Source organism: Mastacembelus armatus, chromosome 18, assembly GCF_900324485.2.
Source record: "Mastacembelus armatus chromosome 18, fMasArm1.2, whole genome shotgun sequence".
Classification (NCBI taxonomy): domain Eukaryota; kingdom Metazoa; phylum Chordata; class Actinopteri; order Synbranchiformes; family Mastacembelidae; genus Mastacembelus; species Mastacembelus armatus.
Genome location: NC_046650.1, coordinates 7,237,452 through 7,261,529, shown reverse-complemented (window position 1 = coordinate 7,261,529; position 24,078 = coordinate 7,237,452). Strand labels below are relative to the sequence as shown.

General features: G+C 40.2%; 1 protein-coding gene across 3 annotated transcripts in view; it reads right to left on the bottom strand.

Annotated features, from left to right (window-relative positions):
* pcxb (pyruvate carboxylase b) overlaps window positions 1-24,078 on the bottom strand; it is a 236,621-nt gene that overhangs the window by 18,735 nt on the left and 193,808 nt on the right. For all 3 annotated transcript variants that reach the window (XM_026327586.2, XM_026327580.1, XM_026327572.1), the window contains 6 exons: window positions 19,597-19,753; window positions 16,723-16,963; window positions 15,126-15,293; window positions 14,281-14,362; window positions 8,669-8,826; window positions 7,707-7,793 (listed from right to left, as the gene is read on the bottom strand). In XM_026327586.2, the coding sequence (XP_026183371.1) occupies window positions 7,707-7,793; window positions 8,669-8,826; window positions 14,281-14,362; window positions 15,126-15,293; window positions 16,723-16,963; window positions 19,597-19,753 (893 nt within the window). The remainder of the gene's footprint in view (window positions 1-7,706; window positions 7,794-8,668; window positions 8,827-14,280; window positions 14,363-15,125; window positions 15,294-16,722; window positions 16,964-19,596; window positions 19,754-24,078) is intronic.

The following is a 24,078-nucleotide window of genomic DNA, read 5'->3' as shown; positions in this document are numbered from 1 at the left end:
TACATTGCCTTAACAGAATGACTGTTTACAGAAAAGCTTAAGAAATTTGAATGGTCTGTCGAAATCCCCAGAGAGGCCATTAACTTGGCATAGCAATGGAACAAAAGCTCAGTGCTGACTTTCTTGAACCCTATCTATGACATTTGAATGCAGCATGGCCGAGCATTCTTCATCCACCCTCACCCAGTCTCCCTTTCTCTATTGTTTCCTCTGTCTTTTTGTCTCTAGAGCCCATTTTTCTCATCTTTTTCACTGCCATAGCTACAGTCGGTACTAAAACCAAGCCTCACCTTGGAGCCCAATAAAATGCAGGTGTCACTATGGGACGTTCAGGTCAGTCTCATAAATCAGTCTTGTATGTTGTGTCATATCTGGGGCAGCAGGTGCCATAATTGCTACGTATATGGGGTAGGCAAGGTAGAAAGGAAGAGCAGGGGTTTCAGGCTTGTGACTGTGGGCCCTTCATTGCAAAGTTAAGAACTGTTGCTTATTCTTATCGGTCCTTCATCCTGCTTACTCCATCACTCTAACTCACTTATGTACTATCTTCTGTCCTGGCACTAAGAGCCAAGACACTGAGATTTTACTCCACCTTGATGAATCACCTCCACCCTGTTTGTCTGCCAAATATTTTTTCTTTCCTTGATCCGCAGTAACATCAAGATATGGACAACATCAAGAGAGTAACATGAAGTGTTACTCTCATCAGTCTGTGTTGATGAATCACCCTCCTCCGGCTCTCTCTCGGTGTCTCACACACAGGAAAAGGGAGACCTTATATCCAACTGTGTGTGAGCTATATATGATGTGTGGGCTTTTCTATATTTTTAGACGAAGATTGAGGTAAATCACATCACAGTTCGGCGGGGTTAGAAAAATCAGATTTCCTCCGTCCCTGCTAAGCTCTACGGATGTCTCTCAGTCGAACCGATATCTTTTATAACCACAACATGTGGTTAACGCCAATCTTCCATTTTGAAGCGGATACTTAGATATCGACTGGACTTGATGGAAGCAACCTGCTTCCTGAACCCAATCCAACGGAAAACCCGAGAAGCCAGGTTGTTGTTATTAACCACAAAAGCCACAACTGCATAAATAAGTTGAGCTTCAAAATAATGCAGTAATGTTGGCGTCAAAGGGATATTTGGCGTGAGCATAAAGGTCTTCAGCAAACTAATCAGGCTGTGAGCATGAAAATGTTTAGAGATGTGGAAGCAGAAAGGTCAACAAACTTGTGAGGTGTCTCCATAATACATGCAGTGGGTGAGAAAAGATGTGAAAAATGTTTTACTGAACAATTAAGCCTGAGCAATTTGTTGCTGTGTCATACCGATTGTAATTTCTGTCTCTTTTTCATCAGTGCAAATAACTTATAGTACACTGTAGGCTGAGTGGAATGTCATTAGTTTTAAATGTAGTTAGATATAGAGGACATTATTGGACAGAAACACATTTTGACCTTTATGTTTTCAATAATGTCACTATATATGAAAGGTCAAGAAGTCAAAGTAAAAGACCATGAATGGCTCAGTACTTGTTTTTCTTTCTTCCTCTTATTTTCTATATTGCAGATTAATCCTTGAAGCATTAAAACTATTAAGAGATTCATGCACAAAGCTAAATAAATAAATAAATAAATAAATAAAAATCACCCTTCTCTTCATCTGACAAAAACAGATTATAACCAAAATTCTCAAATTTGGACTCAGAGGACACAGAGTTTATTTCTAATTAGATTATCATAGGTATAATGTCCATACCTCATTAATATCTGCTGCATGAACTCTGGGATACGTTGATATGAACTCTAATATGCGGTGCAGTTAATTAGCATGAGTTAACCTGCAGTTTATTAATTTCTGAGGCTGGTATCTCTGATTAACTTTTCCTCTGCGTCAGAGAAAACTCTTCCTTTGCTGGGGTGGTCCTCTTTCATCATATCATTGGATGGTTTTTGCAACTGCAGCTGAAGAAACTCAATTCTTGACATATTTTGGATGGACTGACCTTCATGTCTTAAATTCATATCTGTTGTTTCTCTCTACATAGTTGAGCAGTCGGTGCCTTAATGCGAATTAGTAGCACCCAAAGTTATCAAGGACCAACAGTGGCTACTTTGAGGAGCCTAAAATATAAATGACATTTTTCTTACTTTGTGTTACTTTATAGCTTTGATGTCTTCAGTGATAATCTACAATGTAAAAAATAACCGAAACAAAGAAAAAGCATCAAAGGAGAAGGCCTGTCCAATAATTTGATTGGCACTATAAAACCAGCACATACTTAACAATCCTGGAGAAAATCCAAAGCCTAACTTTCTGAATAAGAAGATTAAACTCCCTTGTGTCATGAACTTTTCTATAAATCTATCTTATCACAAATAACTGAACATATTATCTAAGAAAAATGTTTTTTACCAAAGAGTTTTAGAAAATACTAATAAAATTTCTGATTTAAAAGCAGCTTCACATTATTGAAATGGCATAATTCACACACGAATAAATGGGTGGAAATACTTAATACTTTTCTATATTGAATAATATCGTTTTTTCTTCTCAAGACGCAACAACACGAAGCCCTCTGATCTTTCCATGTCTCTCTCACATCGCTGAAATTTCTCATTATCACACTTGACACACACTTGACACACACACGCACGCACGCGCACACGCACACACGCACACACGCACACACACACACACACACACACACACGCACACGCACACACGCACACACACAAATCAATTTTGCCCTGCTCTTTCTATTCTTGCTAACTTGGTGTTCCTTTTTTCTCGCATGACTTTTTCACCACATTGTCAATCTTTCTCTCGTTCATTAACGTGCAGCTCTCACTAAGTGGTCCTACATGACTCCACACTCCAGGCAGCACCAGAAACCTGGTGCGGTGGTGTGTGTGTGTGTGTGTGTGTGTGTGTGTGTGAATGTGTGTGAATGCGTGGCAGCTATTTTGTGTGTGCTCACGTGCGTCACGTCGGCGTACTTTGCTCAAATTTGTTTTGAAAGGCAAAGCTGAATTCCCCTAATGGGCAAAGGATTATATCATCCAGAACAGTGTGCGAGTGTAACTGAGAGAGAGAGAGAGAGAGAGACTGAGCGCAAGTACAACAAACACGCACTCTATAATGATCGCCAGCCAAGCCAGGAGCAGAGTGAAGAATGGTACCTGTCAGGAGGAGGAGGAGACAGGAGAGAGGAGTGATAACAAGAGAGTCAGACAGGGAGGAGGAGTGGAGAAGCGATGGAAAGATCAGGGCTATATGAAGGAAGTCTAAGACAAATGAGGGGAGGTGGGAGGGAGTGATGACGGACAGATAAAATGAATTTAGAGATGGAGAGACTGGCAGACAAGATGGAAAGAGTGATGGGAGGAGAGGGAGAGGGGGGAGAAAGACAGGGATGTACAGATGAGCTGAGGGGAGTAGGGACTGGAGGCAACATGAGCAACAGACACCTGCAGCCCCACGGGCAATACAAGAAGCTGGTCCACCTCTTAGTGAGAGGGGCTGAGTGTGTGTGTGTGTTAACAGTGTGGAGGTGAGTGAACATACACCTGTAACTGCAAAAGGAGAGTGACAGAGTAAGTGAGGTAGGGACACAAATACACGTAAACCTGTCCTCCTCATGCTGACAAGCTCATGTTGCGACAGATGTAGCTGAGCGGGAAGGAACGGGGGGGGGGGGGGGGGGGGGCAATCAGGAAAAGGAAGTGCCAAGCAAAGGAAGTGAAGAAAAGGAGCATCACAGAGGCAGACATTTCAAAGTGTATGCATGTAAATAGGTTTTATGCAGCTGAGTAAAACTAGCTTCTTAAGACTCAGGACAAATGGCAATAATTCATTTATTCCAGCTTCTCAGTCATGAATATTTCCTGGTTTCATAGTGTCCTATAAAGGTACTGCTGGAATTTGTACTGCTGACATTTAAATCAATACTGTGACATATTGGGAAATATTTTAATGAGTTTTCTTTTCCCAAAGTTAGATGAGGCTACTAAAACCACAGTAAATATAAAGTTATAGCCAGCAGCTGGTTAGCTTATCGCAGCACAAAGATCGGAAAAAGAGGGAAAGAGCTCAACTCTGTTTAAAGGAAACACCGGAAAAGCTGCCTAACAAACACGTCAACATGTTTTATCAGGTTTGTTTAATCGGTACAAAAACCAAAGCGGAAAAATCTTTAAAATCAGGATTTAAGGGAGATTATGGGAGGAAGGAGCATTCTCATCACAGCGACTGTGCACATTTCCCTAAATGCTGAACTATTCATTTAAAGACGACATTAAGGGCTTTGGGAACCTGTGACGGATGTTTTTTCATAATTTGCATTATAAACCTAATGACCGGTTAGGAGAAAACAACCTGCAGACTAATGCAGTTACAGCAATAAGTCTTTCCCCTGCTAAACTGATCTGTGCCGTCCATTTGCAAGATGGAGAAAATGTTTGTTCACTTAATGTAACAGCCAATTCATTAAACCCTCCACTGTAGTATTATAGCATGTTGTGGGAATACAAGACCCCACGTACAATCAAACACTACAAAAACATTTATTCTAATTATCAAAAATTGTACAATTATTATGTTTCCTCATATTACACTTCAGGTAGTCTTGTTACGCAAACATTCGTGTTACAGTGACTCATGGGATCTGCAACTGTGATCACACTGAGCAAAGTGTTGAACTGTGTTAACTCGACCTGATATTAGAAATGACATGTGAACACCGTTGTGTTAGCGTCTTATGATTTCAATATGTTATTCCAAATTTAAACCAGCACCAACATACATCAGCAGCCAGTCAGTGCATCATGATGACATTACAGATTAGTATGAGGGAAATGTAAAAACATCATTAAATATTTATGGTGACAGTAAGTTAGACAACATTTAGTTATATAAGACACACACAAACTGGCTGACCAGGGCTAGTGATCTACTTTTACTTTGAAAAGTCGCTGTAAAACACCTCACAAAATAAAGAAGCTTCAAACTACATCATCTAACCCTCAAGAGGCTTCTGGGTATTAAAGTCAAGGGCTCTGTATTTTAGAGATACTGATATACAATTGAGGACCTCAGCTGATAATGCTTGCATCCCACCTTCTCTATTCTTTATCTCAGACTCTCAGACACACACACACACACACACACACACGCACACACACCTGCCCTCGTTCAGATCAATAACTGGCCTGTGTAAGCAGTTCTTTTTCAATACAGCTTTATGTTTTTAGCTAAGAGATGACCTTTCACATCTATTAAATGCATTCGTTTACTTTTGTATCTCACATTCTGCTAGCTGTGTGTATGAATGTTTTTATCGTAGCAAGCAGCGTGGCAAATATCCACTCTCAATGATCATATCCGCCAGCTGTTTTCCACAGGAACCTTCTGGCGGCTACGTGATCACTGAGAGACATTTGGTCTGACCTCAAAGTTTCTCAGCAGACTAATCAAATCAGCTTTAACGCTGAAGAAAACTCAAAAGACCGAGGATATTTTAAAACCCCTTCATTTTCCTGAGCAGAGGTCCTTTATAAGTGTAAATCAAGTGCAAGGATTTAGGTAGATTTGGTGAATTTGCACTGGGTGCTCAGCAAGCAATGTAATGATTATACTCAGCCGCTTATCTGAAATTAATATTAAAGCATAAAACAGTTAGGCTTATGAGCCTTTTATGAAATACATTTTGAGAAGTCTCTCTGTCTATCGAGCTGCTTTTGATGTCATTTTCATATTAATTGGGAAGCAATGAGCCTGTAAGTCTGGGCAGTTTTGTAAATTTAGAGACTTGTACAAGTATCTTAATACACAGCACATGACACCCGCCGCAACAAACAAGGAAGATGAATTATGAAGCTAGGAAAAAAATAAGCAATCCCTTTAATTCAAATCATTTTTATGTAACCGCTATGATGATTGGTAAACATAAGAACTTTTAAAATCAGACATAATTAGAGTTGTTTGGTGTTTTCACGGTGGGGAGGGGCGGTCCTGTAAAAACACCTAATTTCGTTATACATTCGGTCTGGAAATTAAATCCTCTAACAAGCACGATCTCCCCGTCTCAGCTCTGAACTTTAAAGATCCAGCTTTGCAGTGCTGCGGCTGCACGATGGAGATCATTGTTAATGTATATACTTTGGTCGCTCTGCTTACCTCCAGTGCAGAATTTCATGTGTCTACTTTATATCTATATCTGACAAGCGCGCTCCTTCTCCCTTATCGACAAGCCAACGGTGTGAGAAACGCAGCCATTGTCAAGCTAACAGGATACAACAGAGAGCATAGCAGGGCCCGTAGGCACATTAAGCCAACATTGGCTTGTGCAGTGAAGCCCGCCAAGTCTTAATTGAATAGATAGAGAGCATGGGGGAAGTCGGTGGAGAGGAATTGATGAGGAAAACAGAGAAGGGGAAAGAAAATTACGCAGAGGGGACCTGAGAAGGAAAATTGAGAAAGAGGGAGACAGGAGAAGAATTTTTTTTAAAAAAACAGAGAGAGAGAAGAAGGTGAAATAATGGGGAATCCATGGGAGCATGTCTGCAACGAGAAAGCATTACACAATAAAAGATGGCTGGGTAATGAATGTGTGTAAAAGCAGCAACAAAATAAGAAAAAGAAAGGCGAAAAAGAAAAGTGAGAGGGCGGCTTGATAAAGAGAGAATGCAAACAAAAGAGCCAAATAATCAGAGTGAGCGTGAATGAGAGGGATGAATCTATTACTAAACTGTGATGGTAAATAATGAAGGGAGCAAAAGGAATTAATGAAAGATAATGAAACACAAAAAGGCAGCGAGGAGGTGAATTTAGGATGAGGATGAAAATGTTGAGTGCAGAACTGGCAATAGAGCTGCCTCTCCATGACTATGATTAATGTGCCCTTCAAGGAATCAACTGAAGACCAGTTCGCTTGACTTTCCAACCAAATTAACATCAAGTAGACAACAAATAAAACTCAACGCTAAATCAAACTGTCCTACTGAAAAAAAAGTTAAGCTGGTATGTGTGTGTGTGTGTGTGTGTGGGGGGGGGGGGCTTCATCCAAAATAGGTACAATTTGTCAGATTAGGGTAGAAGTGTCTAGTTAGAGTAAGGACAAAACAAACTAACCCATATAAAAGAAGCCAGGGGAGGTCAAACAGACCGTGTGGCTCATAGTGAATCCGGACAGCAGAGAACAGTGGATGTACCAAACTTAATCTGGGATTGATTGGCTCAGCCAAGCAAAGAAAGGGGATACTTGGCAGAGGCAGCCAGCGTTACAGATGCCAGTGGAAGAATAACAAATACACGCCAACTTGTATTTTCTGCAGAACATTCCTCTCAATTTGTCTTAAATCTAATGTAATAAAAAGTGATCACAGGGAAGTTGTTTGAAATGCACTTCGCTGTGTGTGTGTGTGTGTGTGTGTGTGTGTGATCATTTAAGGTGCAGAGCTGCTTACTTTCCCATCCTCATTTTAATCTGTTCTGTATTATAGGATAATATGTACTATTTTGAGTGATGTGCTGCTCTTAAATCAAGGAGCTTTGAGGGTATTCTGGTCTGCCAAGTCAAATTAGGATTTTCTGCTGTCAATAAAACAGCAATGAAGAGTCAAAGCTCCACCATCAGAGACCTACAGATGACACCAGTCATGAATTAAAGAGGGATTTTAACGTTTTATCTTCATGTCTCACCTTAATGAGGTCTCCTAGCAGTTTGTTGGCTTCAGTATAGGCCTTCTTCACTTCCTTAAACTTGTTTCCGAGCCCCATACTGTGAGCCTGCAATGAGAGTCAAAACAGTCTTTTTGTCACTTTCTGGGGGAAAAAAAAAAAAAAAAAAGATAAAAAGTCAAAATATTGTGGACAAATCAGTGTCGACTTGTGATTTTAGGCTATGATTTGTGTAGCGACACCCATGGCTTTTAAATTCACAGTAAAGATGCTCATGTAGCAAAGGCCAGATAAGCAAGTACTACCCACTGTAAACTGTAATTTGCTACATAGTGCATTCATTTAACTCTCATTGATATAATGGGCTCTGGGATGTGCACAGCGTTGTGGATTCAGGCAATTTCCAACAGTCTGTGACACATTTTAGAGTGCAACCATGCACGGTGCAGACACTGTAGACTGTATGTTATGTGCCCCACTAATAACATACTAAAAACAGCAGAATAAGTCAAGCCACGTGTTTATTCGGTTTCTAAAACAGTGCCTCTGACAACTGCTTCCTCTGTTTAATTAAAGTCACATATCTTGCATCTCCAGTATCGTTCAATACACATTTAAATGATTTCTGTAAAAGATAATGTCATGTAAGTAGATGTTCATAAATAGGAAGAAAATGTTCTTATAACTTAGGACTTGACATTTTCTGTCATCAGCCCTTATAATAAACTGTAGATAACAGTAAAATATGCGTATTGAGTTGGAGCAATAAGCAACAACACTGAATATAAACAATGTTATGCTGAACTAATCGTGTGTTTACATCCTCTCAGATGTGGCTCTGATACTTCATCCTATGAAGCTAAAAATGTAACAGAGCTTTGTGAAATGCAATTTTACCATATTTATCTACAAAATCAATCACTGACAAAAAAAATAAAACACACAAACAACAACGAAAACAAGCCTGGAGTAGCTCGCTGCACCTGGAAGTGAAGGTTGGTGTACTGTCCTCCAGGTATCTCGTTCTCGTAGACGTCAGCGTTGCCAGATTTCATGGTGGCGGTGCAGTCGAATGGAGCATACAGGCCTCTGGCTACTTCCCAATACTCACTGTAGTCAAACACCTTATCCAGAGCGATGCCTACCGCAGAGCAGAGAGACATGACATCAAAGCTCTGGTCACCACGCACAGTTTTGTTTAACAAGACAAACCTCGTCTATAGTCATTTGAAAATTTTATATTTTGGTGATATTTGACCTTATGGGATGATGATGACACTGATGATGATTTTTGTATTTGTATTTTTCAGAATACAAATCTAAAGAATAAAATACTGGGATATTAAATTTGGGAAATAAAAGATTTATTATTGACTTATTGATGAGCTGAATTGGGATTATTTAAATGAAATGGTTATATTTGTAAATGTGTCTAATCATTTTTACCCTCTCCACGGAAAAGAGAGAATTAATGTTTACTATATATATTATTGTGGAAGCCATCCGCCATTTATCTGAATTAGTCATCTTAAACCTTGTGCCAGCTATCAAATTGTGTTGGTATTGGGCTCATGCTGTTGATTTTGATGCATGAAAATATAAACATGATGTGAAACCTGCCAACATTTTGACAGTTTGCTGAGTTTTTTTTTTTTTTTTTTTTTAAAGTTTGCAGTACTTTGTCTGCCACAACAAATCCAACCCATCAGGTAGGTATGGAAGCATCTCCAACCACAGTGCAGTATGCTGGGGTGTAGGATTTACCATACCAGTCTGCCAAAATGTCAACCGAGACATATCAACTCTATAGTGTGGAATCTGCCAGCACCTCACATCTTGACACCTCTTAAAAATTGCATGAGGTCAAGAAAATTTGGGGATTTCAAGTGTGTTTTAAGTGTGTTACCTGAACTATACTGTAGGTACAACAGAGTCATATTATCCTTTAAAAAAATATGGACATCACTCTGCATTTTTATCTTTCTTAAGCAATATCAAAGTCACTCATTAAAAATCGCTCCGATATTTTATGATCCCAAAAAAAATAGAAAACAGAAACATTTTTTGTGTGTATTCATGATATTCTGAAGCAGCTGGTTAAACTGTGCTCAAGGTGAAAGACAAGGGAAAATCTGCTTTAATGCTGTGTCAGACGTGGCAGGATGCAGAGCCTTTGGCTAATAACAAAAATCATGTTAATGAGACAAACGTACTGTAGCTTGTTACAGCTGAGTGACAAGCTTGAAAGTTAGTAAGTCTGTACGTACTCCCAGAAGTGTTTTGTGCGCTTCCTCTGTGATCTTTGGAAAAGGAGCTACTGTGAAATTAATGTGAAAGGAACATGCATGGGTACCAACCGGGAAAAGCTAAGTGCAGAGGTGGATTTTCCTTTAGCTCTGTGCAAATTGCACTACACAATCAGTATGTGTACTGTGAAAATATAACATTTTTGGTATGAGGAAAAGGCCATCTGTAGCCATGCCAGCACCTCTCTGAGACTATTTAGGCACCGTGATGCTTTCAGGTAAATGCTAACCTGACCATGCTACACGTAGGTTTAATGTGTACCATGATACTATGGTAATATTTGTTACTTTAAAGTACAGCTGAGGCTGGTGGGAATGTTATCATTTGTATAATGATTTGGTAAATTACTATTCACCTGATCACGTTTTAAGGGATCACCAATTTTATCTATCTGTTTGATCTTTTAATGGGAATGCAGCTGTTTGAACAGCTGGACTAGATCATCTGCCAGAAAAATACTTTTCACAAGCTCACAGTTTCCCTTGGAGATTAGCTGAACATGACACCTGTGTGAGCTGGAAAGTCTTGTGAAAGCTAAACTGACTCACTTAAATGATCAGAAAAGTGCTTTGCTGAGGAGTGGTGACAGCAGTGTTTTCTTTCCAACCAACAGCTAAATTGGTCACACTGATGTAAGCAGCACTGTATTTTGCCTACGTCATTTTCTAATTCGCCTATTTCTGACACTGTATCCTAGTAAATCGCACTGGAGATAAATAAAGCAGGATTTTTTCTGGGATGCTGGCAATATTCCCAGAATTATCAATCACTACATCGCTGTACCATAATGCATTTACCAAATACATGCAGGCACACAAGCGTATGTGCAGCCAGAGATCAGTCTTTTAGATGGTTGCTTGGCAGTGACAAAGTGCCATAAATACACAACTCATTAGCTGTACAAACTCAATAATGCAAAATAATAATGCAGTAAGACAAACACATTTTTATGTTCTTACAGTTGTAACCCTTCTCTGCACCAACACACACACACAGACACACACACACAGTTTGTGGCTGAGGCAAAGAGGCCTAACCAAGACACACACACACACACACAGATGAAGACAGATGAGACGAGAAGATTTGGGGAGAAAAGAAGGGAAAATTGTACTCGGACAGATGAAGACAGGGAGAGATGAGAGAGGTGAATAGGTGCTGTGCAGTGTCCTCTGCCGCCTCCACCTCCACCTCCACCTCCCTGTGTTGTGTGCTCACCTGTCTTTCTGCCTGGGTGAGTGCATCTGTGGTTTGTGTCAATGCTTTATATGGGCTGTACATCCGTCAGTGTGTCTGACAACTGCTGCATTTAATGGCTACATTGTTATGACAGCTGAAAACCCTCATTAATTTTAACCCATGCATGATACATGAGAAATGCAGTAAACGCTGCAAGAATAACCTTAATGGCTGTTATCATTCAACAATACAAGTATGTGTAAACATGTACGGTTGTGTGCCTGACTGAAAAAAAAAACAAAAACACACACTGACATTCACAAGATAAATTAACCAGTGAAGTTCTGCTTTTATCATTTCATCACAACAGAGATACTGAGAAACTGGAAGCTGAAGAACAACAGAGGGAGTGTGCGGGAGTGAAACAGGCATGTAAAGTGCTGTTAATTGCTTTGTCACTGGCTGAGAGGGAGGGATGAGGAGGAGGAGGATGAAGATACAGTACAACGTGAAAGACGCAGGGGTGACAGGAGAAAGGCATGAGAGCAGAGAAAGGGAAGATGGAGGCAGCAGAGGACACCCGCACAGCACTGATTACTGCTCTGTAACAGAGACAGGAGAAAGCAGGGAGGGAGGGAAGGAAAGCCATAAAAAGAATAAGGTCAGGAAAGTATGGACGTATCCAAGGCAGTGCTCAGCATGATTACAAAAGTAGTGAGAGAGGCAAACAGAGATAGAAGGTGGGAGTAGCAGAAAGAGGGGTAGAGATGAAAAGAAGAGACAAGCACAAGGTGGCAGGTATATAAGAATTTGGAAGTGAGAAGGAGTTTGTCTGCATGTGCATGCATAATGCATGTACCAGGGTCACATTGAGAGAGAATACAAGGACGCATGTGTGTGTGTGTGTTTGTGTGTGTTTGTGTGTGTTTGTGTGTGTAAGCAAATTGAAATTCCAGGAATAAACTGAGTTGAAAACCTCTCATTCAAGTAATGACCTTGGTCTTTCTCTTCCTCTCTCCTTGTTTCGGGGTACCGTATGCTCACACTGATATTCAACCACTGAGCCGGATGGTGTCTAAATGATGATTTCTTTTCTCTTACTCTTATACTTTAATGATGTGATATATCATATTTTTTCCTGCATTGCCCAGAAAAACACTTGGCAGGTTCCCAGAACGGACATGAACATGTTGCACTGACAATGTGCAGACAGTGAAAGCAGCAGTGAAGCAAAAGGTTTTGCTTTAGAATCACAAGTCCCACATTACATTCAAAACACAGCATGTCTTAATAGCTCTGTTGTGTTACTTTATGGACTATTACAGAAATTGCTTTCTCTTCTATGATAGATCTCTCCCTGTATAACTTAAGTACAGCTGCAGAGACAATGAGCACAGACAAGAAGCCTGTTCACATTGAGGGACACCTGCGGAGACTAACAAAGACCTGTTAGTTAGCTTTAAAATCCTGTTTAAACTGACCTGCGATTTAACGTCTCAGAAGTGTACTTTGAGGAGTGCCAGTCTAATATGACATGACTGTAGGGTTTAGTTACAAGGCAGCTCCCCAATAATATTACATGGAAGCTTACTAATAGTGCAAAAACATCCACAACTCAACAGAGGTTTGACACTGGCTCAGTAGGCAAGGACCCACAGAAACCGCGTATGTGAGCATGTCTTCCACTGCAGACTAATGGTTGTACCACAGAACGTTATTATCAAAGCTAATCATGACACTATGGCATTTAAGAATAATTCGATATTGACGTGCATTAGTGAGGGTTTTACCATGAGACCACATGAGCATCAAAAACTTAGCTGATGGAAGATAATGTGTCTCTTATGCCCGGAGGCAGGAAACTAACTGTCCCTACATCATCAGTGCAGACGTCAAGGAGGACTGGATGAACACCAAGCTGTCCATTAACAACACAATCTGCATTTAGCCACTACACAGTAATAAACTGCTTATGATGTTAGTGGGAATATGGAAAAAAAAAAAAAAAATAACAGCAGGGCCTTTCATCTTTCTGCGTAATGGAACTAAACTATCAGATCTAGTGTATAAGAGCTGATTCAGTTTTCCCAATAGGATTTCTCAACATAGCTATGCACTAAACTCTGTTTTAATTCCTATAGTCTATAGTTTCATGTTCCTTCACTCTTTTACAGCAGTTTTACAACTGGCTGCTTTAATATATTTTGCACTTTGCACCCATCGCTGTAGGAGCAGAGGTCACTGAGCCCTGTCAGTTATTAGAGGAGGGAGAGGCTCCAGCTTCTTCACAGCACATAAAAATTACATTGAGCAGAACATGGTGAATAGCTACAAATCTGCAGGGGAAGGAAGACATTATAAATCCATCCCTCTACTTATCATTTGACCTCCCGAGAAGACAAAATAAAGCTGTGGTGGTTCAAAGAGTAGAGGAGCAGGTGTGTGACGGAAACACCTGATACAAGCTGGCACAACTTGGGTTGAGAAAGCAAATGAGTAGCCAACAATCATGTCAAGGATGCCCCGAACCTAAAAGCTTCACTCACTGGTCGCAGATTTCAGTTGTTAGCATGCTGTGATGATCATAAGACAACCACACTGATGGACACAACCAGAAATACAGTATACAAACAAATATGTAAATAAGCATCCAAAACATCTGCTCATCACTATCATTTTGTTTAACGGAGGATCGGTTTTTATTCCCCGCTATGATTTCTTTCTCTTTCTCTTGTTTCCACCCTCAGCTCATAATTGGCTGTGCACCTCATCACTGAGCTGAGTATGTATGGGTTCAGACTTAGCATCATAATTAGTGATATGTCCCTCCATTTATCGAGTTGTTGATTTTTTTTTCCGACTCACGTAAAGAAGCAGACTGTTCGACATGATTTGTGGGCAAGACTGATCAGTCTCATTAACAACTACATGCTGTAAGATATTTGAAAGTGTTCCAACATATTGTATTCACCCAATTAATGAAGTAACATTTAGTTGTATTTGTACATCCTTCGTCTACCGATACTAATCCTTCCCTTTGTGATACTTTGAAAAACAAAGTCCTGGGTGATGCTGCTGATGCCGACGGGCTAGTGAGCAGTTGACCTACCGGTGTCAAACTTGGTCCCCTTGGTGCAGGCCACGATGGCACCCATGCTGGGCTGAGAGGTCATCCCGGCCATAGAGTCGACCTACAGAGGCAATAAGAATAGTTCCTGACTCCAAGCCTAGAAGTACTGTAAGTTATGTGAGTACACCTTAGTGGATTGGTTTTATGTATGTGGAAGAAAAGATGTGCTGTATTATTCTGCAAATCTGTGCACACATATGGGTATATTTCTCCAAAATGCACAGGTTAAGTATTATATAATGACTAATGGGCAGAAAGTACAAAAACAACATCATCATCCTCAAAATGAACAGATTTTTTACCTCTAAGCCTTGGTTGTTTTCCCTGCACTGTCAAATGTATTCCAGCATGATTCATCTTGTTTGTTACTGAGCATGAATGTTTTATTACTTGGCAGAGTGAAAAGACAAAGTTAGACTATGTAAACCAATGGAACTGATACAAACAAATGATTTTAGGGGGTGTGTCTGAACCATGGTGGGGAGTCGGTCTGTTTGGCAAATTGCTAAATGGGCCGAGCAGCAGAACAGCTCGCAACTGCAGAGAGCATCCAGTTGTTTTGTTCATTAGTGAAGGTGGTAAGGGAAATATTCCTTCACTCAGCAATTGTTCTGTCAGGATTTCATTGACATTTCATAAAGAAAACTACGGAAAATTCATTTGGTTCATGTTAGGCCTACAGGTAATTGTTTCAGCTGAAGCTATACAGATTCACAACAGGCTTTCTATCATGACCATGACATACATTTATCAAAAGTTCTTACTGTCTGCTGTTATAGTTACCAATAAGAAAGAGGGGTAGATCAAACATGACGAATACTTACAGCCACATCCACTACGTCGGCTCCAGCGTCAGCACACGCCAGCATGGCGGCTACGCCGGCACCAGCTGTGTCGTGTGTGTGCACGTGGATGGGTATGTCTGGGAAACGGTCTCTCAGAGCACCGACCAGAAGCTTGCTGGCCTCTGGCTTCAACAGGCCAGCCATATCCTGGTGAGACAGAGATAGAGACAGAGAGAGAGAGAGAGGGTGAGAGAGTGAGACATGAGGAGGGAGAGGTAACATGGTAGAAGAAAAAATGTGAAAATTTTTGTTTGTATGTGACAATGTATAAAGCTTTACAAAAGATTCCATTAAGCTTAATCTCTCAAAATGTTTAATTTGTGTATCTTCTATATTAAATTATTTTAGAAACACATACATTTCTGAATCTTCTGTGATAAGACCAGGAGTAGACTCTAATCAAGGAACATTACTTTGTTCTAAGTGGCCTTCTGCAACACATCTAAGTCTTGCATATGGAGTGTGGACTAAGTTAAGCAAGATTCATTTCATCCACTTGTCATAGTCCTCATTAGTGAGAGAATGTGAACACAACAATGGCCTGAGGCTGCTAATGAAAGCCTGAGCACAAGCTGAAGGGATGATGATCTGATGGGTTCAGACGAGCAAAAAACAAACTAAACACTGGAAGGAGAAAGAACATCTGCACAAACACCAACATCCTGAAAGTGAAAGTGGACACAACTGGGAAAGGAAAGGGGCTACTGATGACTGACATCATTCAAATAATCAGTGTTAAAGTTAAATTTGCCATCTTGGAGGTTTAATTTCAGCCAGGAATTTTGTTCTGCTAACTAACATCTACACTATGACTTTTCCAAACATCAGGGAGAAAATAAGTTGAATTAATCCTATTAAAAAAAAAAAAAACCACTCTTTTTGCTGGCAAAAAAGAAAATCACACATTTGCTGATTTCAAACAAAGTACTAATTAAAACAACATAATACGGACAAAAATTGTCATACATTTTTACTGATATTAACAGAAATGCCCACACAGAGCTGATGCTGCTGTTTATTTTTGGCCCCTTTGATGATCAGTGCACTCCATGAACTTATAATGCATGCTCATTTCCTCGTTTAAAAGTTAACCTCATTAGCCATGCAAGCCTTTTATGAGATTGCCACTGCTGCGTGTGATGGTTCACGCTGCAGCAGGGTGGGAGTTTATCTTTTCACGTTTGAAAATATTCTGTCATGCTTGAATAAAGAAATTAATTCAATATGAGCATTATTGGTCCATTCATTTAGATACGCTGCTCAAGTATACAAGTCATTTCAATTAAAAACAACAACAACAACAACAAAACAGCAGAAACGAAAAACGTCAGCTATGTTCAACAGTTTTCATGTTTTCTGTTAATTCAAAATGCTAATCCAAGTGTACAAGTCTTAGCAAAATGCCTCTTTTCAGCTGGTTGTATCGTATTTTGGAGGCAGATGGGCAGAGATTTTCTCAGAAGCAGACATGAAGTGCCAAAAACTTTAGATGGAAAAAGGTTGGCTTGTAAAAGAGCTTGTAGCAGCAAACTCTTGAAGCAAACAAACATTTATTTCACTTTTTTCCCCCTCTTACCTTAATACACAGAATATGGGTTCCGGCTTTGACAAGCTCATCTGCCAGCTTCACATAATAGTCCAGGGAGTACTTCTGCCTCATTGGGTCGGACACATCGCCGGTGTATGAGATGGCAGCCTCCACAACGCCACCTGCTGCTCCAGCCGCCTCCATGCCCAGCAGCATGTTTGGCAGGTAGTTCAGGGAGTCGAACACACGGAAGATATCCATGCCGTTCTCCTTGGCCACCTCGCAGAACCTGGAGGACGGGTGGAGGGAGGGGGATGGTGTCAGCACAGACAGTTGCGTTCATATGACGAAGTGAGCTTCAGGATGAGTCTGGCTGTCCTGAGTTTTCAACAAACTGCTGAATTAAGACTCTACATAAATCAACTTAAGAGACTTCAGTGTTAGATTGATGGGTACAAATGGCAATTTTTCCATTTAAAATGAAACCCACGACACAAAGTGTGAAACAAGTGAAGGGGTGTGAATACTTTCTGAAACAACTGTATAATGAGTTTGTCTTCATGCACAGAGTAACCCAGATAATAGCGCACACTGTGGTTGGGATAAGCTGTTTATATCCCTCACCACTTGTAAATATTGCTGTACCTGCATAAATACAATATTCTCACCATTTTCCATCAAAAGTGAGCTTGCACAGCCTGCAGGGGCCCACAGTAAGTGGAGAGAGAGGTATATTCACCTCATTATCCAAGCTGCTAGTGGTAAATCCCTCCTATTATAGCTTTGGTCCCTGTATCTTAATCAGGTTTTTCATAACTGGTAAGTGCTTACTGTTGCTGTATGAGTGTGAATGTAATATTTACACAGAGCTTTTGTTTTGGCAAATAAACAGGCACACTTAATGTTGCACCATGAGAGGATTAGCAGTCCAACGTCTGTGTCCAGAGTTTATTTGGCACTACGATGCATTCAAGTGCTGTCTAGTGGATGTTGGCACCAAATCAAAAACACTATACTGTCCTACACATCCGAAACTGAACTGGAGTGACCATTATTCATGCAAATCAAAGTTTTTCTATCAAAAACTTCCTTCATAAAGCGAGAAGATCCAGTTAGTAAGTGCACGACCCTTTCAATTCTACAGGTGTTTGAAATTTTACATTCCTCCTGCTGCACTGTGACCCTGTGAAATGCACTTTAAATCAATTAAGTAAAATGAAATTTCACTTTGATTTGATTTAGTTAATGAAGATGCTGAGGCTACTTGGGTGTGGACTGCCACATTTAAACACTCAGAGTGACAGAGTAAAGGGAGGATGGGGGAAGTCGGGCAAAGAGATCAAAGCCGTCAATCACAATCAGGTGGAAATTTTCCGTGGGGTTCCTCCTTTGGGGCGCAGGAGTGAGAGGGTGGAGAGGACGATGAAGAGCAGTCGGGAGAGAAAGAGAGAATTAGAAAGAGGGAAATAAGAGTATAAGGCAGAGAGATCACTGGAGGTGTTAAAAAGGGAGTCGGGGATAGAGGTGGGGATAAATAATGACAATGATAGAGAGGGAGGAGACGAGCAGAAAAACGTGGGAGGATAGTTGTGTGTGTGTGTGTGTGTGTGTGTGTGTGTGATTCACTGGGAAGCAGTAAGGAAGGGACAGCTGCATTAGTCATAAAGCCACTGCTAATTTATTAGTGTTGCATGTGAGGACGTGTGCGTCCTTATATGTGTGTGGGCCTGACAGCAGGTGTGTGTGCTTGAGTATACATGAGTCATTCACATCGCTGAAGTAGCTTGTGAATCAATTTGGAGAAGTGGTTGGCGCACGCGCACGTACGTGCGTGGGCACAGGAGTATTTATGGTCTTAACTGCATTACTAACATGCATCTGTATCAGCGATGTGCATGTGTAATGTGTGCAGAGTGTGGTAAGACACAACAGGAGCACATCAACAAAGCTGAAGTGATTAAATGTGTGTCAGTAGTGTGGTTTGTGGGCAGCGACTGTGCAGCATTTCCATTCAGACAGATTTAGAAAGCAGCTGTGCCTGAAGGCTTCATGCTACATATAAAGAGTGTTTCAGAAAAACGTAGGTGCAACATCCAAACGAATTTTATATTTATATTGACTTTAAAAGGTGCAAAATTGAAAATGGAAATCTCATTAAAAATATAAACACCACCTTCTGAGAACTGCTGTAGTGAGGAACCAAAAGTATTTTAGTTTTGTTAATTAAATACAAAAATATCTGGAGATATTTGGCAGTATGGAGAAGACAGGCACTGGCTTGCTGTTTCTTTTGAGGCCAAGCAGTTAAAGCGGAGCTTCAGTTTACAGTTTATTTGATCTGAACGTCTTTTACCCTGTGCTGCATTGTTTTCTTAGGTTCCTCCACCTTTCTATTGTGTTCGCCTAGTTGTCTGTGGGATAATTCAAGGATTGAAAGGATTCTTAGTCATATAAAATGCCTACAAAAAAAAAAAATGATGTATGAATTTGATGGTCACCCATGTTATTCCCATAGAAACGACCCATTTCTAAATAATATGACAACAATGAAGAGCAGCAGCTGGTTTCAAGAATATCTTATTTACACTGACATTTCTGAATGTTTGCAGCCCACTGTAAGAGCTACACAGGATAATGCTATGGCAGTGTTTCAAAGGGGGAGCTTGATCATAAAACTCTGACAGTACTGAGTACTTCACATACTCAGTGTTACACTAATGGTCTGTCATGTTCAACGTACAGTATGTATTAAAGTGTGTAAAATGCACACAGTCCAGTTGGTTTTTGGATCCGGAAGTAAACACTAAGGAATATGTGCATGTTCACAGTAGGATTAAGTGTAAAACAAGAATGAGGTTAAATTAAATGCAAGGAAGAATGTGAGTATGAGTGTGTGTGTGTGTGTGTGCGTGTGTGACTCACTTAAAGACGGCATTATCAGGGTAGTTGGTGTAGCCCACGGCATTGGCACCTCTCAGCAGCATCTGAAAAGGGACGTTTGGGATCAAAGCTCTCAGCTCCTGAAGTCTCTTCCACGGACACTCTGACAGGAAGCGCATGGCCACGTCAAAAGTAGCACCTACACACACACAGACACACACACACACAGACACGCACACACACTGAGGGTGAGCTGCAAATCTCAACTATCATCACAACTTTGATCTCAATTTTAGACTCCAAATCTGATATTTCAAACTTATCAGAAAACACATACAGATGGTGCACATAACACATACTGCAGTAATGGATTCTCAAATAAAATATCTGATGGTATTTGCACGTACACTTTCATCATTTTATTTTATATTTTAAAATCTAAGACATGTTTCAGCGGAAGACGCAAAGAAAAAGGGGATAGCAATCTCTCATTTCCCTTTCTGGGGGAGTAGATTAGCGAATTTCATACCCATTTATCATATCAGCCAGAAATGTTGAAACCTCCAGTGGTTTTCTGCTGATCCAACACTGTCATCATTAATTTCATTTTCTGACTCACACATTTAGACATGGAGAGAATACTAAGCACAACTGCTTGTTCGCTACTCGGGGAGAAGCAGGGTTGGCCCTTAAACCATCCTCTCTATCAGTTTTTTATTTATTTCTCACTGATATGGATTTTGGCCTGTGTCAGCATCTCTTAAACAGTCATTTCAGATGCCACACAGTCCTGCGTGATGTTAAACTCATTAATATGATTTTTTCATTGCACACGAGTTATTAAAATATGACGCTAAGTGAGGAAATTATCTGGGACAGCAGAACTGACTAATAATTTGATAATGTGAATGAAGACCCACAGCAGGGCCATGCCGGACATGAGGCACAGGCAATGTCAGGCCTGTCTCTTTTTGGAAAGACAGGTAGCGTCTAATATAACATACAATACTGTGAGGATGAGCTAACGTGAATTCGATGGAATCTGTGTATTGCTGGCAACGTCATGGATGTAACATTTAAACCAGGAAGGGAGGAAAAAAAGCATTTTGGGATATGCTGTCACCTAGAATAGATGTTCTGGTTATGGGCCTGTAACATTTTCTGTTGGTATGTTACATCAGGGCACATTTTATACAAAACTCAATAGTGAAACTCTCGACTCCAACTCTCTTCATCCATATTTCCCCCAGTGGGAAAATAAAGTTCTATAAAATAAACTTCTATCTCATGCCCTTGAGCCAATAGTGGAAAGCCCATGACGAATAAAAATGATTAATATCTATAATTTGAATCGCTGAGTTACATAAACACACACACCTCAGCATTTTTGCTTAAGTGTGCAATTATAGCCCTGATATATCTGACAGTTTATTTTGCCAGATCAATTTTTATGTCATCTGTGACTCAACTTTATTGCTCTGGATTGGTTAATCTGCCTTTGCACTGTCCAGACTCTCACTGCTTGTTTGCACCTACTGCTCTATCAAAAAACAAGAAAAAAAACACTACATCCACCAAAATCATGAACGCTGAAACGATGATTACGCAACTGCTAGACTGAACAAGCTGCACACGCCGAAAATGATCACACACAGCAATCAAACTACAGCTTCACCGTCGAATCAGTTTGCCATCTGTGAAACAGCTACAGGGAACCATATACAGCACATACATTACATGACCCAGTTCATATTACTATAGCTTTCATGGTGTAGGAAGGATTGGTATATCAGGAAGGGACTAAATCCTCAAAGGGTTTTCACAGGCTTAATCTCTTCAATGATTCATTTTGCCTTTAAGCAGCTGGAACATGTGGAAGCAATATTCCCCATCTGTAAAAAAAGAAAAAAAAAAAAAAGATTCTTGCACAGGGACAATGTGTCAGGGTAACAATGTTTATTACTCACGTGGTGATCTCCCCTCTGTGATTCATTTTAGATCTAAGTGATCTGAGCACAGCTGAGTGTAATATTCTCCATATCTAATCATTTCGCAATAAAAGTGCATTGTAGAGGAACCTCCTATCAGGCATGGAAGTTATTCCTCCTGCGGTCATTTAGTGATTTATGAGGATCAGTTTAAAGGTGCTGTTACAAGCTGTCGCTGTAGGACAGTGTGTGCCAGAGCTGAACTTCTTACTGCGGCATGGTAGTCTAATCTGTGTTTTACAACTGAAATCAATATGAAGTGAGGAGCTGGCACTGGTAAGGTTGGGAACTGTGTGTGTTTAACAGTGGGGATAGGGAAACAAAGTGATATTTACACATTATGCTGGGATGCACTGTAAACAGTTACAACATTCCTTCATGAGAATTACTCCAAAGATTTGTGGAAACATAACGCTACAAATTTTATCTGACTTATGAAGTGTAAGACAAGAATTCAAAGAGAAGTCGGCATTTAGAATAGGCACAGATGGTCTATAGAAAATACTGAGGTACATTATGGGAAGTGCAGGCTCTATGGTTTTAGAGCTTGGCACATACAGGGGATTAAACATTTGGATATCCTGGACTATTTTTCATTTGCCAAAAAAGCAAAATTAAAATGAATAAAAGAAAACCGATTGTTAATAACAGCAAACCCCACATGGGGCTTGAAACTGCTAAAAACTAAATGAAAATACTGACTTTTTTTTTTTTCCAAAATAAAACAGCACATTAGAACTCTGTCAAGAGAAATGTCTTGATGGCAAATTAATTTCTCTGTTTTCCAAAGCGTTTTTTTTTTTTTTATTCCTACCCCACTTCTCATAATAATAAAAAAATATGAATATGCACGGGAAAACGTTCATACAAAGACGTTTATTATACAGCAAATTAACGCAGTTGCGTGAAGGTGTCAAGGGGATATCTTTCTACAATCTATTGTGCCTTTAAGTCTTTAAATAATTATGGGAAATTTTTGTTTTCTGACTCATAATCATATCATGCAGGAAATATCGGTGCCTCCAGAGGATCCACTTGCATCTTACGATTCTCTTCATGGATTCAAACACTGTGCACAATTTTCCTTAACTGAGAAAGACAAATGAATCTCAGCCCATAATACCAGCCCATTACAGAATCATTATGTCAGCAGCTTGTTGTACATCTGATTTCCATGATGTACTCTTGCAGCCGTTGTAAAAAAAAAAAAAAAAAAAAAAAAGGTATTGAGACGAGCATATATTCACTTTCTCTAACTTTATGAAGACTGTTGAAACTTCAAGCTCTCTCATCACTTATTCAAACATTTGAAACTTTATAAGAGTTCAGAAAGAAGAGCTAAAAAGGAAGACACAAAGCAAGACATATACTTTCCTCTCGCAATTGTATCGTGGTTGCTGAACGTGAACATTTAACTGTCTGCTCAGCTGTCAGTAATTACATGTTGCACTAAAAAACAGCAGAAGCCTTGAAAACGAAGTGATATTATTTGATCTTCCTATAAAAGACATGTTCACTGTTTTAGCTCAAACCTTATGAAATGTGTATTTATCATCTTTGCTGCTGAAGCATAACACAATCCCCACCAGTCCTTCTGGTTTTGAAGATTTCACCCCCGGCTGCTGCTGCTGCTTCTCCCTGGGCTTTAAACTGTTCAATGGGCTAAAGGTTTAGGTTTTCAAAAACCATCATAACTCTCACTTTAGAAAACAGGAAGCTGCTGTTAAATTAACATCTTTAATGTTCAACCATAAAACGGCCTAAAAAGGGTTTATTGACTTCTTTTGCACAGCTTCCTGTTTCTTCCACAGACGAAGCCAACAGAAATAGAAAATTTGAAGAAAGCTCACTTTATGCTCAGTAAAACATACAGACAGTCAGCTTCCTGTTCCTTAAAAGGAGGTTTATCACGTTTTTGAAAGCATAAATGGTCGCCCCCATTGGACTGCATTTAAACCCGGGAGAGATGCTGCACCGGAGTGGTAGGATCCTCAGTAAGTGAAGAAACCAGTGAGGGTGTGTCATCCATAATTACACATGATGGTAAACAGGATTTTAATTTAATTTGGAGCATCAGCTCTCTGAAACCCACTGCATCTTTCTAACCCTGTGTTCCCCTAAAGCACAAGGGTCCAAGCTGTGTGATTTTCTTTCTTTTCCCTACTTTCTGTTCTCGTCATCTCTCATCACTCTGTGCTGGACCTTTGACCATCCTGGGAGCTCTCTCTCCCCTGGCTGCTGTACATGTCTCTCTGTCCAGTAGCTTGCTTTCCTCCCTTGTGCTCATGTTGCCCTTGTCTCTCCTTCTGTGTGTTTGCTTCCCTTCTCTCGTACGTGTGAATGTGAACTTCAGTTTTGCCTCTTGTGTGTTTGTGTAGTCTGTCCTCCTTCCAGGGCCTCATGGAGGACAGGATGTCATGTGGCTCACGTCCTGTCTGTCGGCGGCACCTGGAAGCTGCTCGACATCCTCTTAGACCACGTACTTCATATGTATGTACCATCTAATTCTGAATGTCCACAGGTAAACCTACTATAT